Source organism: Phocoena sinus, chromosome 10, assembly GCF_008692025.1.
Source record: "Phocoena sinus isolate mPhoSin1 chromosome 10, mPhoSin1.pri, whole genome shotgun sequence".
NCBI lineage: Eukaryota > Metazoa > Chordata > Mammalia > Artiodactyla > Phocoenidae > Phocoena > Phocoena sinus.
The window spans coordinates 81,397,665-81,413,218 of record NC_045772.1 but is presented as its reverse complement, the minus strand read 5'-3'; the positions used below and the strand labels follow the sequence as shown (position 1 = coordinate 81,413,218).

Below are 15,554 nucleotides of genomic sequence, written 5' to 3'. Positions count from 1 at the left end.
GGGATTGCTGGGTCATATGGTAGTTCTATTTGTAGTTTTTTAAGGAACCTCCATACTGTTCTCCAGAGTGGCTGTACCAATTCACATTCCCACCAGCAGTGCAAGAGTGTTCTCTTCTCCACACCTTCTCCAGCATTTATTGTTTCTAGATTTTTTTGTTGATGGCCATTCTGACTGGTGTTAGATGATATCTCATTGTAGTTTTGATTTGCATTTCTCTAATGATTAATGATGTTGAGCATTCTTTCATGTGTTTGTTGGCAGTCTGTATATCTTCTTTGGAGAAATGTCCATTTAGGTCTTCTGCCCATTTTTGGATTGGGCTGTTTGTTTTTTTGTTATTGAGCTGCATGAGCTGCTTGTAAATTTTGGAGATTAATCCTTTGTCAGTTGCTTCATTTGCAAATATTTTCTCCCATTCTGAGGGTTGTCTTTTGCTCTTGTCTATGGTTCCCTTTGCTGTGCAAAATCTTTGAAGTTTCATTAGGTCCCATGTGTTTATTTTTGTTTTTATTTCCATTTCTCTAGGAGGTGGGTCAAAAAGGATCTTGCTGTGATTTATAAAAAATTAATAAATTTTTAAAATTCAAAAATGAATAAATAAAAAAATTACTTAATTAATTAATAATTTTAAAAAAAGAACGAGGTTGGAAGACTGTCAAAACAGCACACAGATCACACACTCAAGCCCCGGAAGAGGGGGAAGTGCCTTAAGTCCCCCACTTCGGATGACATCTCCCTGCCTCACAAGTCTCAGTCCGACTGGGCTAGCTTTGGCAAGGGGACGGAGCTGGATCAGGAGCCGCTGCTGCCATATCTGGATCAAGTTCCAGTTTTGGTCTATTATCCAACACCTAGCCAGACTCGCCTAGCAACTCAGCTGAGAGGAACAGAATAGGATAGCTCAAAAGAATAGGCCTCATACAGCATCAGCCTAAAGGAGTTTATGACCCTGGAAGAAATGGATCAGAAAAAAGGATCGGGGGGGGGACTTCCCTGGTGGTGCACTGGCTAAAGACTCTGCACTCCCAATGCAGGGGGCCCGGGTTCATTCTCTGGTCATGGAACTAGATCCCACACGCATGCCGCAACTAAAGAGTTTGCATGCCACAACTAAGAAGCCCATCGGCTGCAACTAAGACCCAGCGCAACCAAAAAAAAATATCAATCAATAAAATAAAACAAATATTATAAAAAAAAAAAAACTGCAGTGAAAGCCCACGCCAGTCATTATAGACCTTTATGACACACTGCCAAGAATCACAGGGAAAACCAAGAACATTAAGAATAACTAGCCCCAGTGAAAACAGATGATTTAGGGAAGCACAAAAAATATTTAAATAATTGTAATTATTGTCCTCAGAAAATGTGAGCATATAGTGCCTCCAAAACATTAGGAAAAAAAGAAAGAAAGAAATCTTGGAAATTAAAATATGATTGAGCAAATAAACGTTTCAAAATTGGCTGAAAAAGAAAAAAATAGGAATAAGGACCAAGCTGATAATCTGGGAAAGTTAAGGAATCTTGTAGAGCATAAAAGAGTCAAAGGGGGGACTTGCCTGGTGGTGCAGTGGTAAAGAGTCCGCCTGCAAATGCAGGGGACTGGGGTTCGAGCCCTGGTCTGGGAGGATCTCACATGCCACAGAGCAACTGAGTCCGTGTGCCACAGCTGCTGGGCCTGCGCTCTAGAGCCGCTAAGCCACAACTACTGAGCCCGCGCGCCACAACTACTGAAGTCTGCATGCCTAGAGCCCATGCTCCACAACAAAGAGAAGCCACCGCAATGAGAAGCCTACGCACAACAATGAAGAGAAGATCCCACTCGCTGCAACTAGAGAAAGCCCACGCGCAGCAACGAGGACCCAACACAGCCCCAAAATTAATTAATTAATTAATTTAAAAGAGTCAAAGGGAAAATAAAACAGAGAATATGAAATAGGGAGGGTCATCCAGGAAGTCAAATAACTAATAAATGTAAGCTCTAGAAAAAATATCAGAGACAATGAAAAGGAAGAAATGATTAAGAAAAGATAGAGGACAATTAGTCACCTTGAGCTGAAGAAAGATATTAAGTCCTTAAACTGAGAAGGTCTACTGTGTGTGTTTAATAGGATTAAATAAGCATATTGGCCATATTCTAGTAAACATCTATAATGTTATTATGGATTGAATTGTGCCTCCCAAAAATATATGTTGAAGTCCTAATCCCAAGGAAAACAACAACAGTGGGCAGTACTATTTCTGCCGGTGAAAATTCTCTGAAGCTCAGAGATACTTAAAAACTTCTCTGAAAACAGATAATTTTAGCTACCAACACAAAAAGTTCCCAATGTAAACAAAGGCTCAAGCTGAAGTGTTAAGGAAATAATAACAGCTCTAAGGCAACCCTAACAATCAATTGCACCACTGCCCAAATTTCCGTAGTGAATGTTTTCCTAATATTCATTATAAATTTCCCTTTCCAAAGCATACAATGTCTCTGTTTCTGTCCATCGCACACAGCAAAGCAACTGCACTCCTGTCCCATCTGAAGGACCGACAGCCTTGAAAAGTCCAGGCTGCACATATTTTTATAAATACTTAATCCCGCACCATGATCAAATCCCAGCAAGACTTTCATCCTCTTATGGCTGTTTCACTTATAAACTGGGTTTGCTCTAAACATTCAAAAGTCAAACAGAAGATAATACTTCTTATACGTTATTTTTTAAGCAACAGAAAATAACGAAAATTGTAAAACTGAAAGTTGCTCAAAACTTATTTCCATTCATGTTTAAACAAAGTTGGGGGAGTGGACTTACCTCCCCTTTAGGAAACAGGTACGTTAGATACAACTAACCAACGAGTGAGCATTTGTTGCTATGAACGTCACTTACACAAAGACGTGCTCAAGGAGTATTCTAATGATATCAGTGGGAATGGAATCCAATGGTAGCACCTCTGTTATTCCTAGCAGTGCATCCCTCCTATCAGTGTGGTCAGGGAAGTCTCACCCCTGCACCCCTACCTCATGCATCTATGAGCTGCTGCCACTATTCCACTATGGCCAGCAGCAGGGACAAACCAGAATGAGAAGACTCCACCAACCCAAAGTTTATGGAAAGGGTTTTTTTGGTCTCCCAAACTGTACCACTCTAGGTGGTATTTTCTAGTCTCTTGTCTTAGCACAGATTGCACGATATAAATTAACTGGCTAAAGTAAACCCTACTTTCTCATGTCCAAAGGTAAACTTTAGCCAAAGGCTAAATCACAATTTCTAGGCAATAAAAGAAAATTAACTATGCAACTGGGGAAAGGATTTGAGTTAAAATAAGTCAGCTGTGTAGATAATGACGAAACTTTTTCAAGCAACTGTAAAAATATTAATACCATTAAAGACATGGCCTGAAATAGATTCTCTGTACTGTCAAAATATTATAAAGATTAATTTGAAAGCAAAGTTGACAGTGTTGGGCTTCCCTGGTGGCGCAGTGGTTGAGAATCTGCCTGCTAATGCAGGGGACACGGGTTCGAGCCCTGGTCTGGGAGGATCCCACATGCCACGGAGCAACTAGACCTGTGAGCCACAACTACTGAGCCTGCGCATCTGGAGCCCGTGCTCCGCAGCAAGAGAGGCCGCGATAGTGAGAGGCCCGTGCACCGCGATGAAGAGTGGCCCCTGCTTGCCACAACTAGAGAAAGCACTCGCACAGAAACGAAGACCCAACACAGCTAAAAATAAAATAAAATAAAAAAAAGTTGACAGTGCTAATTTAGCTTTCTATATATTGTTTAAAAATTAAAGCAGAAGGTTGTGACTAGGAAAAGAAAGGAATTAATTCATGATCTCACTTACAAGACCATTAATAACTAGAATAATATTTTTCAAATGCAACCAAAAATATGATTCAAACTTAGCTTCTTTTTATTTAGCTAGAAAAAATTCTGATATAAATAGTATATTGCAATGTGAACTAGGACGAATTCTTGGGGTTAACGGTTATCCCACCTCCCCGCCCCCAATAAGGAAAAACTAATGAATTTACCAACAGTCAGTTACTCTTCGGGCATGTAGCATTAACTCCAACTTCTTTGTTTTAGTGGTCACATTAAAGTTTAAGATGTTTAAAAAATAAATGTTCCTGTTTCACTCCTAAGTTGGACTGCAGCTAAGATACTATCTTGTTAAGGGTATTTTGCCAGAGAATAAGCATATGGAGTTCTTTAAAAACTAATAAGAGAGAGGATGGGTTGTTATTAATGCATTCACCTTTTACAGAGCTCTGCGCAGCGACAGTTCTCTAAAATGCACTATCTTTATTCATAGGTATTGTGATTATTGGGCTAACCAACTAATTAGGCTTACAAATCCTGAAAATTCTCTAGATAAGACAAGACTTTGCAGTGATTTTAAGATGTAATTGAAATCTATTTCTAATTACTATTCATTAAGTCTTGCATATTGTGTGAAATTTTTAAATTAGACAAAATTACTGGTGGTAACCGCCAGACCAAAAATCTCTGAGAACACACATACTGCAGCGGTAAGCGCCATGGAAAAAAATGCTTAGATAGATAGACTGACAGGCAGGAGGAAAAGGCAACAGAAAGCGTGAGCAGTCATTATAACGCTTCATTTATCATCAAGCACTCCTGTACAGGTCTGCAAGAGCAAGGACAGCTGGTGCACAAGGAAGGTATAATGGGGTGGGCAGAGAGTAGTACCTTTTCTGAATCATGTCAAAATATCCAGAATAAATCTGTACTGAAACACTAGTGTTCTTAAATACAAAGAACACTAAAAACACAAAATGTATCTTTCTTGTTTGGTACTCAAACTATACTTAATTAACCCCTAAATTGAATAAATAAAACAATTGTATTACAAGTGTTAAACAGGATGTGGAGAAAAGGGAATTCTTTTGCACTGTTGGTGGGTATATAAATCGGTGCAGCCACTATGAAAAACAACAGGTTGGAGGTTTCTTAAAAATTAAAAATAGAACTACCATATAATCCACTTATTCTACTTCTGGGTATTTATCCAAAGAAAATGAAGGCACTAACCCCAAAAGATATACACACCCCCATGTTCAGTGCAGCATTATTTACAATAGTCAAGATATGGAAACAACCTAAGTGTTCATCAATTAATGAATGGATAAAGAAGATATCTTATATATATATATAAAACATATATACACACATACAATGGAATACTATTCAGCATAAAAAAGAAGGAAATCTTGCCATTTGGAACAACATGGATGGATCTTGAGGTTATTATGCTAAATGAAATAAATCAGACAGAGAAAGACAAATACCACATGATTTCACTTATACATGGAATCTAAAAATCGAAACAAATGAACAAACAAATCGAAACAAAACTCATGGATACAGAGAACAGATCAGTAGCTATCAGAGGAGAAGGGAGTTAGGAGGTGGGTGAAAAGAGTGAAGGGGGTCGACTGCATGGTGACGGATAGAAACTATACTTATTGTGATGATCACTTTGTAGTGTATACAAATATCAAATTATTATGTTGCATACTTGAAACTAATATATTGTTCTATATCAATTTTACCTCAATAAAAAAATATATAATTTTATGGTTGTGCAAGAACTAGTATTGGCACACGTGACAAGTCATCTGGAAAAAATTACGTTAATTCCATATCTTATACCTTACAACTAAATATATTCCAGATAACTCAAAATTGTAAACAGTCACACCAAAAACACAAACAGACAGAGAAACTAAAAACATGAAAATTCTCAATGGGAATTAAGAAACAGCATCTTATACTGATCAAGGCCACTCTGAAGATGAAAGAAAACCTAAAATGCCTAAAAGAAAATAAATTTCTGGGCTTCCCTGGTGGTGCAGTGGTTAAGAATCCGCCTGCCAGTGCAGGGGACACGGGTTTGAGCCCTGGTTCGGGAAGATCCCACATGCCGCGGAGCAACTAAGCCCGTGCACCACAACTACTGAGCCTCTGCTCTACAGCCCGCAAGCCACAACTACTGAGCCCCCGTGCTACAACCACTGAAGCCCATGCGCCCTACAGCCCATGCTCCACAACAAGAGAAGCCACTGCAATGAGAAGCCCATGCACCACAACGAAGAGTAGACCCTGCTCGCTGCAACTAGAGAAAGCCAGCGTGCAGCAACGAAGACCCAATGCAGCCAAAAATAAATGAATAAAATAAATGTTTATTAAAAAAAGAAAAGAAATTCCTGCATGCCAAAAAATATTGAAATGACAAATGAAAAATTGAGAAAAAATATTGGCTACTTATAGGCAAAGAGCTCATTTTCTTAAGAAATAAAGGGCTATCCAAACTATCGAGAAAAACAAAGCCTTCAGGAAAAGTGAGCAAAACACAAAAAGTGGCAGTTCACAGAAAATACCAATGAATCAATCATATGGAAAGGTTTTGTTTTCCCTCACTCATAAGAAGAGAAACACACGTTAAAACTATAACAATACTTTTATTTATAAGATTTGCAAATATGTAAGAATTTGGTAACACAGCACATTATCAAGGAGAAAGATACTCTCCTACATTGCTTATGGCATATAAATTGAACAACCTCTACAGAGGGCAGTATCTGTCAAAATTAGAATACCCAGAAATTCTACCTTTAGGTGTTTACCTTATCCTTCCTCATGAGCAAAATGACTGGAAACAACATAAATAACCAACAGTGGGGTTAAATAAATCAGAATATAAGCACACAATAGGATATTACGCAGCCAATGACAAGAATAGGATATTCACTCATTTCTTTGTATTCACCCACGTATTTTGTTCATACAATAAATATTCACTGAGTACCTACCATGCTCTAGGCACAGTGTCAGGCTCTAGAAATTTGTAACAGATAAGGTACTTAGTTTTATTCTGCTTTGTGATTTTTATACATGTTACATCTACCCCCAATGTACTAGAAATTCATTGAGGGCAGGAAATATGGTTTGACAGACTGCAGTTCCCTTACAACTAGAATAATGCCTTTCAGATAATGATGGTTCATTATAAATAGTTCAATTAATAAATAAGTGAAAACCTTTATAAGATTTTGCCCTATCTTCTGACTCATTCATACTTAATTTTTTTTAAGTAATAATGGAGGGACTTCCCTGGTGGTCCAGTGGTTAAGACTGTGCGCTTCCACTGCAGGGGGCATGGGTTCGATCCCTGGTTGGGGAACTAAGATCCCACATGCCATGCAGCGCAGCCATAAATTAATTAATTAATAATGGAGTTTTTATATTTCCATTATTACTTTAAAACCATAATTACAGGGATGTATTATGTCAAGCTCTTTATACAATCAGCCATAACATCTAGATAGATGAAAATAGAAATGTTTGTTTTAATAAAGACTGAATTTCTCTTCTCAAAGAATTAATGATTTATACACATTCGAATTTGGGGGGGAAACAACTGGCTTGAAGATTGATGTTCATTATTCAAACCATTTGTAAAAGATATTTTACAGAATTTCCATGTGGAAAAAATGATTATGTTTCCAACAAAGTACCCAATATTAATCCCCCTAAATCATTTGAAGATTATGAAACACATGGAACAAAATTCTTTTTTAACTGAAGTAACATGGGAGTAATCCTTGGATGCTTTTTCTTGAAGTACTTCTAACACGTGCTATTGTATTTTATATAAATGAATAAACTGAGGAACAGTAACTGGCCAAGGGCATTAACATCTTGATCAATATTTCGTACCTTAAAGGTATAAAACAATGTTTATTTAAACCTATTTGTGATAGTAGAGCATCACAAATGCCTGCTAACATGTCAGCCTAGAAGGGGTTCACACCTGCCTGTGTGACCTAGCAAGCTGTCTAACCTTGCTAACTTCATGTCTGCATCTGTAAAATGGGGCTAAGGATTATGTCCACATCATAGGGTTTACCACAATGTCTATCACTAATAAATGCTCTCTACTCCCAGCCAGGTAAGTGCTAATTTAGTAAATACTTTTGCTGTTTTAACTACCTTTTGTGTCCAATGTACAAATACGGAAGAGAGTGAAATACTTTTGATGATGGATGAGTTGAACCAATGTACTTGAGAGCACTTCACAAACTGAAAACTGTTATATAAATGTAACTATAATAGATAATATAATAGCTATTCGTATGTATAGGAGTATGTTTACCAATTTGTAAATGCACTGAAAATTTGCTTTATAAAAACTAAGTATTCTCCCGACTTGTAATATTTTTCTTAAATATGTATATTCTTTGTTTTATAACTATAAATTCTTACATATTTGAATTATAATAATGCCCTTTTTTATTCTTAAAGAGTTGCTGAAACACGAAAATGACCTTGCACCTGAGTTATAAAATTTCAGACAGCTCCCTACCAGCAAGCCAGACTGCCATAGTTCTAGTTTATATGCCAGGGCTTCCTAAGATATGACTTCTGGGACAACCTGGAAGAGCATAACTTCACACTCAGAGGAACCTGGATTTCAAATCCAACTCAACTACTTGTTAATCGGGCAAGTTATTTAACCTTTCTATTCCTAAATTTCACTATCTGCGAAATATCTAGCTCATGAATTATTGTCAGTCAACAACATTCATAAACCGGCTTCATCAGAACCAGACACTTTTAGGCAGTAGTGATCAGTGAATAAAGCAAAGTCCCTGCTTTCATAGTTTATGCTCTAATGGGAGAAGCTGACAACAAAGAAGCAAACAAACAAGGTGCTTTCAAATAGTGCTAAGACAGTAAGAGAGGATGGGGGGAGCTGCAACACTTCACTGAGCACTGAACTTTTGAACACGTGACCATCTGGGAGATAAGGATCCAAATAGTGGGAACAGCACACACAAATGCCCTACGATGAGAAAAAGGCTTGTAGATGAGACAGAATGAAGGCCAGTGTGGGTGAAGTGAGAGTAGGGAAATGGGGGAAAGCAGTAGTGGTTGAAGCTCAGAGGATGAAGGGCTTTCTAAGTCATGATACGCTATAGGAATCTTCAGTGAAATGGAGAGTTTTACATAGGTGAAAGATATGGTTTGATTTACATTTTAAGATCACTCTAATTATTGTGTAGGGAATGGATTATAGTGAGACTGGGGAGGTGGGGAGTTCAGTAAGGAGACTCTTCTGTAATCCATGTCAGATTATGGTGTATTTGGACAAGGGTGCCCCACAAGAGAACACAAAAAAAGGTGTATTTTAGAAGTGGAACCAGTAGAACTTGCTATTGTATTTAATGCAAGTGAACAAAAGGGAAGAATCATATGTGACTCCCAAGGTTTTAAGATTACTAACTGTAATATAGTTATTCTTTACAATGGGACAAAAATCTGCCTCTTGCAGCTACCATATGTTAATTATAATCCTATTCCTGGGAACCTGTAAAAGAAGTCCATTCACACCTTGAAATGTTGGAAAATAATTATGTGCCCCCTCGGATTTCTTTTCTTTGTCTAAATATTTCAAATGTTTTCAATCACTACACAAATAAGATGGGTTTAGATCCCTTTACTACTATGGATGCTCACTTCTGAATGTCTCTCATTTTGGTTATGTGTTTTTCCATAAAAAGCATCCATCAACAAATAAAAAAAGATGTGGCCTACCCATTGCATAGCAGAATTTGCTTTTCACCTTTTCTATCCTAGACAATAGCTTTTATTAATGTCTTTTTGACAGATACTTCATAGTCATTGCCCCTCAAAATCTAGTCGATTAATACCTATGACGATGTAAGCTAGGATACAGTAAAGACCGTAAGAAAAGTATAAACGGCCAAATGAGGGTGAGTTCAGATCCAGACCTGGGAGTCAGAAATGGCTTTTATGGAGGAATTTGGACAAAGAGTTTTTCTGAGTAATGGAAAAGATTCTGAGAGATGGCAATGGTGGAAACTGGAGAAAGAAAGTTATAGTGTGAGCAATGCCTGGGGCATAATAGTTCAGTTTGCTGGGTGGGGATGAGGAGCAGTGAGCAAGGTCAAAAGAGGAGGTAGGGCTGTGGAGGCCACAAACATTGCAATGAGGAATCCATCCTTAGTTTGTTAGACAAAGGTATGCTGCTGAAGGCTGAGGACTTTGTTGTTGATGTTTTTAAACCAACAAGAGAATTTCACTTCAAGAAGATTATTCTGGTAGCAGATTTAAGTGAAGAAAGACAGAAGGAAAGAACATTGAATGCCTACAGTGGTCCAAAAAGGAAGCAAAGTGGGGTCAAACTAGGCCATTATGGAGGAGAAGGCGGGGGAAGTACAAATGCGGGGGATAGCGGGAATGGAATCTCCATAGCTTCCTAACTGTTCAGGTGGAAACAACAAACAAGGAAGTGGAAGAAAACAGGCTTGCCATTTGCAGCAACATGGACGGACCTAGAGATTATCATACTAGGTGAAGTAAGTCAGACAGGGAAAGACAAATATCATTTGATATCACTTATATGTGGAATCTAAAATATGATACAAATGAACTTATTTACAAAACAGAAACAGACTCACAGACAGAGAAAACAAACTTATGTTTAGCAAAGGGGAAAGGGGTAACAGAGGGATAAATTAGGAGTTTGGGATTAACAGATACACAGTACTATATATAAAATAGATAACCAACAAGATCCTACTATATAGTACAGAGAACTATATTCAATATCCTATAATAAACCAGAATGGAAAAGAATATGAAAAAGAATATGTATATTTATGTATAGCTGAATCACTTTGCTATATACCTGAAACATTGTAAATCAACTATACTTCAATTAAAAAAAATGTTCACAAAGATAAAACAGATTTTATACCAATACATCACTCTTCCAAACCTACCCTGATTGTAGACTTAGATATAATTATTTTTTAGACTTCCTTTCACATATGTCTTTTAGCATACAAAGAGACTAAAATTTCCTGTTAAATCATAAACAGTCGAGGAACTGGTAGAAAATGGAACGAAAGAATCTTTAGCCTGATCCAGTTTCAGTGACTGTTTTAAACCCCCAAAGCTCTGCCATCCTGCTCTGCAAGAGCTGATGTGAGTACACAGGGAACACCACTGTAGCAGCAACTTGCAACTCGGAAGGAAAGCACAGCATGGAATCTCACTTGTGGCTCAAAGCTCTTCGCCTCTCAATTTGTAAGTGGTGTGAACAGCATGCCCTCTGTGCCCCGGGTAGGGCCAGCTGGTGTCTTCCCTCAATGCATTTGCTAAGTACTGAGGGAGCAAGAGCAGGAGGAAAGAAGAGGAGAAAAAAAGGGGAGGAGAGGGGCTTCCCTGGTGGCGCAGTGGTTAAGAGTCCACCTGCCGATGCAGGGGACGAGGGTTCGTGCCCCGGTCTGGAAAGATCCCACATGCCGCGAAGCGGCTGCGCCCGTGAGCCATGGCCGCTGAGCCTGCGCGTCCAGAGCCTGTGCCCCGCAACGGGAGTGACCACAGCAGCGAGAGCCCCGCATACCGCAAAAAAAGAAAAAAAAAGGGGAGGAGGAAGAAGAGCAGGGGAGAGAAAGCAGGAAGGAGATGAGGAAGAGGGGGGGGACTGCCTTCAAATGCAGCAAACACAACGTATTCCTATGTAAAGTAAATAGCATCATCACATTTCTTTGCTTTTCCTTCAGATTTTAGTTTTTGATGGTTAGTATATTTCCCAGCTGATTTGGTCCAAATGAAGATGCTTTTAGTACTATTTTATCATAACTTGAAAAGTATATTATTAAGAACTCAGAAATTACAGGAAAGCAAGAACAACAGAACCAGACTGACTTATAATTCCACCAGCCAGAGATACCAGTGTTATTTCTTTATTGATATCCTGCCGGACATTATGCTATGTGCAACTTTTTTTTTTTTTTTTTTGCGGTACGTGGGCCTCTCACTGTTGTGGCCTCTCCCGTTGCGGAGCACAGGCTCTGGACGCGCAGGCTCAGCAGCCATGGCTCACGGGCCCAGCCGCTCCGCGGCATGTGGGATCTTCCCGGACCGGGGCACGAACCCGCGTCCCCTGCATCGGCAGGCGGACTCTCAACCACTGCGCCACCAGGGAAGCCCTATGTGCAACTTTTAAAAATAAAATTTAGGTTCTCTTCTGTGTCCTTCTTTATTTTATGGCAACGCATATGGTGGCCTCTTCCTTTACCTCTTCCCTTCCCTTCCTGAACTATTCTGTCCTAAAACCTGGAGGAGGAGCAGAGCAAAGTCAAGTGACAGCGCTGGACAAGGAGCGCTAGGGGCCGAGGTGGTCCAGAGCACTCGAGCCCAGAAAGGAGTGGAAGGCATGTGCACAGGAGGCTGCCGGGAGTGGAGAATTAGACTTGAGTCGGGTGAGGAGGACGTCCACGGCAGGGGACAGCCTGGCGCCACGTCAAAGGTGATAAGGGTATTCATGCAAACGAGTGATCCAGCACAGAGTCAGAGGCCACCTGGGAAGAGAGGCCGCCCCTCAGAGCAGCAGGGTGACATGGACCAGTGGGAACTGCAGGAAGGTGGCAAAGGCCAAGCTGCCAGAGGATGCATCTTTGTGGGGCGTGGCCCTACATGGGGTGCCTAAGCCCGAGTGGGCCGTGACGAGGGGAGGGTGTGTGCAAAGGAGGGGTCTCGGATGTAAAGCATTAAAATTATAATTTTGAGGAGAACTGGCATCCTTACAAGTTGAATTTTGAAATCCAGAAATAGTATAACTCTCCATTTATTAAAGTCTGTCGTATCCCTCAAAATAGCAATATAATTTTATTCTCGTGTTTCTTAAGTTTTCTCTTAAGTAGTTACTATTTCTATTGCTGTTGTGACATATCTTTTTCACATTTTTTCTCCCTTTTGGATATATAGAAAATCTACCAAGTTTAATACTTATTTATAATTAATCACCTAGATGAACTCTATTAATCTCTTAGTTCTAATAATTTTCAATTGATCCTCTTGGGTTATAACTGCTTTTGAATGTACTCAAATTAAAATTGCGCATCATTAAATTTTGTTAATATTAAGTTACTTAAACCAAATTGCAGATGGGGAGAAAAGAGTAAAAATATTTTACGTGGTCATTAATTAGTTAAACCATTTATTCATTTATCAAATATTTACTGAGCACATACCATAACCCTGGCCAAGTCACCTAATCTAGATAATTCTGTTTCCTCAACTGTAAAATGTAAATAATCAAGGAGCCTACCTAACGATTAAATGAGATAATACGTGTGAACTGCTTAGCACTGCAAATGGTGCACTGACAAATGTCAGCAGTGATGATGACCACGATAATGAAACACACTATAAGCTGCCCTTCCCAATGCCTGCAGAACCACCTGTAGTTGAGAGAATGATCCAGCTCCTCTGTTTGTTTTCTGAAGTCCAGCCCAGTCTATATTTCTTTTCCCTCCTCCTTTCTGACAGCCCTAATTAACTTTATTAAAAAAAAAAGAGGACTCTATGAGAAATTCTTCCTACAATGTACTAACCTTCCCTTAGCTGTTATCCCCTTGCACTCCATTTTATTTGGAATTTCTGAAGCCTTGTACGCATAACAGAGCCTCAATGAATACTGATGAATTTCACACAAAATGAGAAAACCAAAAACCCCTCAAAAAGTCCTCCTGCCACATGAAGATGTTAAGAAATCAGGCTACTTAACAGACAAGACAATTCCATAATGAAATCTGAGATAATTAAACTAAACTCATTTGTGTAATATCTTACTGAGCTATATTAAAGCACCATATACAATATTAAATTTAAAGTTAGAAATATAATTAAAAATAAATAAATATATTTTAAAATATTTAAAAAGAAGAAATATAACAATTATATCCCCCTCCCAAAAAGGATACAATTTCAGAGTCATTTGCTGATCACTGGTCTTCAGCTTTACAGAAACCACACCTGCTCTCTTTTTAAGTTGAAAACTGAAAAGCTACTTGTATTGCCTATTAGCCAAAAGCCTGATTTCTTTCACAAAATGTGAAAATAAGTAAAATCCGACACTCTGACTTACCCACTTCAGCCAAAGTTCTGATACAGGACTCCACCGAGGCTTTCTGAGCCGGATTTGGCCAAGTGCAATTGTAAATTCTGAAGGCAGACTGAAGCAGCTGAATGAAAACTGGCTGATGTGTCTGAGAACAGAAAGAAAAGAGGCAAACAGGTCACTAAACCATTAACACTCCTGATGCAGTATCTATGCATTATCAAAAAAGGCCCACCAAAATAAAATACTGTCTTGCCTTTTAAGTTTCAGTGCTACTTAATGAACATCTCATTCAACAAATATTTATTTTGTACCCATCTCATGAGAGGCACCACACCAGACACTATAGAAAACTGATTATTTTAACTATATTCTTAATCAGGAAAATATGGCATTTCTTGAAGCCAATGACATGGATTTAAGTATATTTTTACAATCTCTGGTTTATTTCCGAGTATAAATAGAGCAGGCATTTTGGGTTTGTTTGTTTCACTGATCGTATGTTTTGGTTTCGTATAATCAGCACGTAGAGGAGACAACAATTTGGACCTACAAAAACAATTTTACATGATTCTAATAGTTCATTCACAATTTTCCCTAAAAAAAGTATAACTGAAATAATACTTTTATAAGAGCAATCACTGTAGAATATTTGGCAACGAAAATCACCAAAAATCCTAACGTGGAGAGAGAATCAGTATCAACATTTTTAAGATAATTACTTCCTGAGTTTTCTTACGTATATATGCACATATATTCTTTACACGCACAAACCTGGATGATGCTATGATGCAATTTGGGGGCCTGTTTCACTTTACATTGCTTCATGATCATTTTCCTTAGGCATCGATTTTTCTTTTAAAACATGATTTTTAATTGCTATATAATAAGCCATCTACAGATATACCGTAATTTATTTAGCTATTCCCCTGTTTGTGGACATTTAAGGTTGATGGCAATTTTTAAGTATTATAAACACTTCAATGAAAATCTTAGTACATAAATCCCTGCGAATTCTTTCGGGATTTACTAAACTGGAATTATTGAGTCAAAATGTCTACCCATTTAAAGAATCATTACCAGTTATTTCGACACTTGGCAGTCAATCTACAGATGTGAAAGTTCCTATTTTGCTTAGAGGGAGAGCAAAAATAATTCAGTTTGAAGATGGAGCCTCTTTATTTAAAATAAAGTTTGGGAAACTCAGAAAGCAGCATAATAGTCAATAATAGGAAAGAAGAGTGATCTTGAGAAGTGTAGGAAAGGACTTCCAGGCATATTAAAGTTTTCTACACTCAAATAAGGTACAGAAATCGTGTGACAGACTTCTTTTGTACTTGTTTGTTTATATTACCTGCAGGCTGGTACTGTTGTCTGAAAAGGGAGAATTAAAAAAGCCGCTCACAACGTTCATGATTGACTCAGTAACACACTTCTCCAAAAAGGTGTCTGCGTGCTTCCTGTCTGTAGTTGTGTTGCAAACCTGGAGAGAAAAACAAAACAACTCAATGTGTTCTATCACATCTTTGAATTATAAGTCAATACTGGAACCTTGAATTATAAGTCAATACTGGAATTATAAGTCAATACTGGAACCTTGAA

The 15,554-nt window shown here is 38.4% G+C and overlaps 1 protein-coding gene across 2 annotated transcripts in view; it reads right to left on the bottom strand.

Moving 5' to 3' along the window:
* Positions 1-15,554, bottom strand: part of ITPR2 (inositol 1,4,5-trisphosphate receptor type 2) — a 530,755-nt gene that overhangs the window by 232,320 nt on the left and 282,881 nt on the right. For both annotated transcript variants that reach the window (XM_032646410.1, XM_032646411.1), the window contains exons 33-34: positions 15,307-15,435; positions 13,980-14,100 (exon numbers count right to left, since the gene is read on the bottom strand). In XM_032646410.1, the coding sequence (XP_032502301.1) occupies positions 13,980-14,100; positions 15,307-15,435 (250 nt within the window). The remainder of the gene's footprint in view (positions 1-13,979; positions 14,101-15,306; positions 15,436-15,554) is intronic.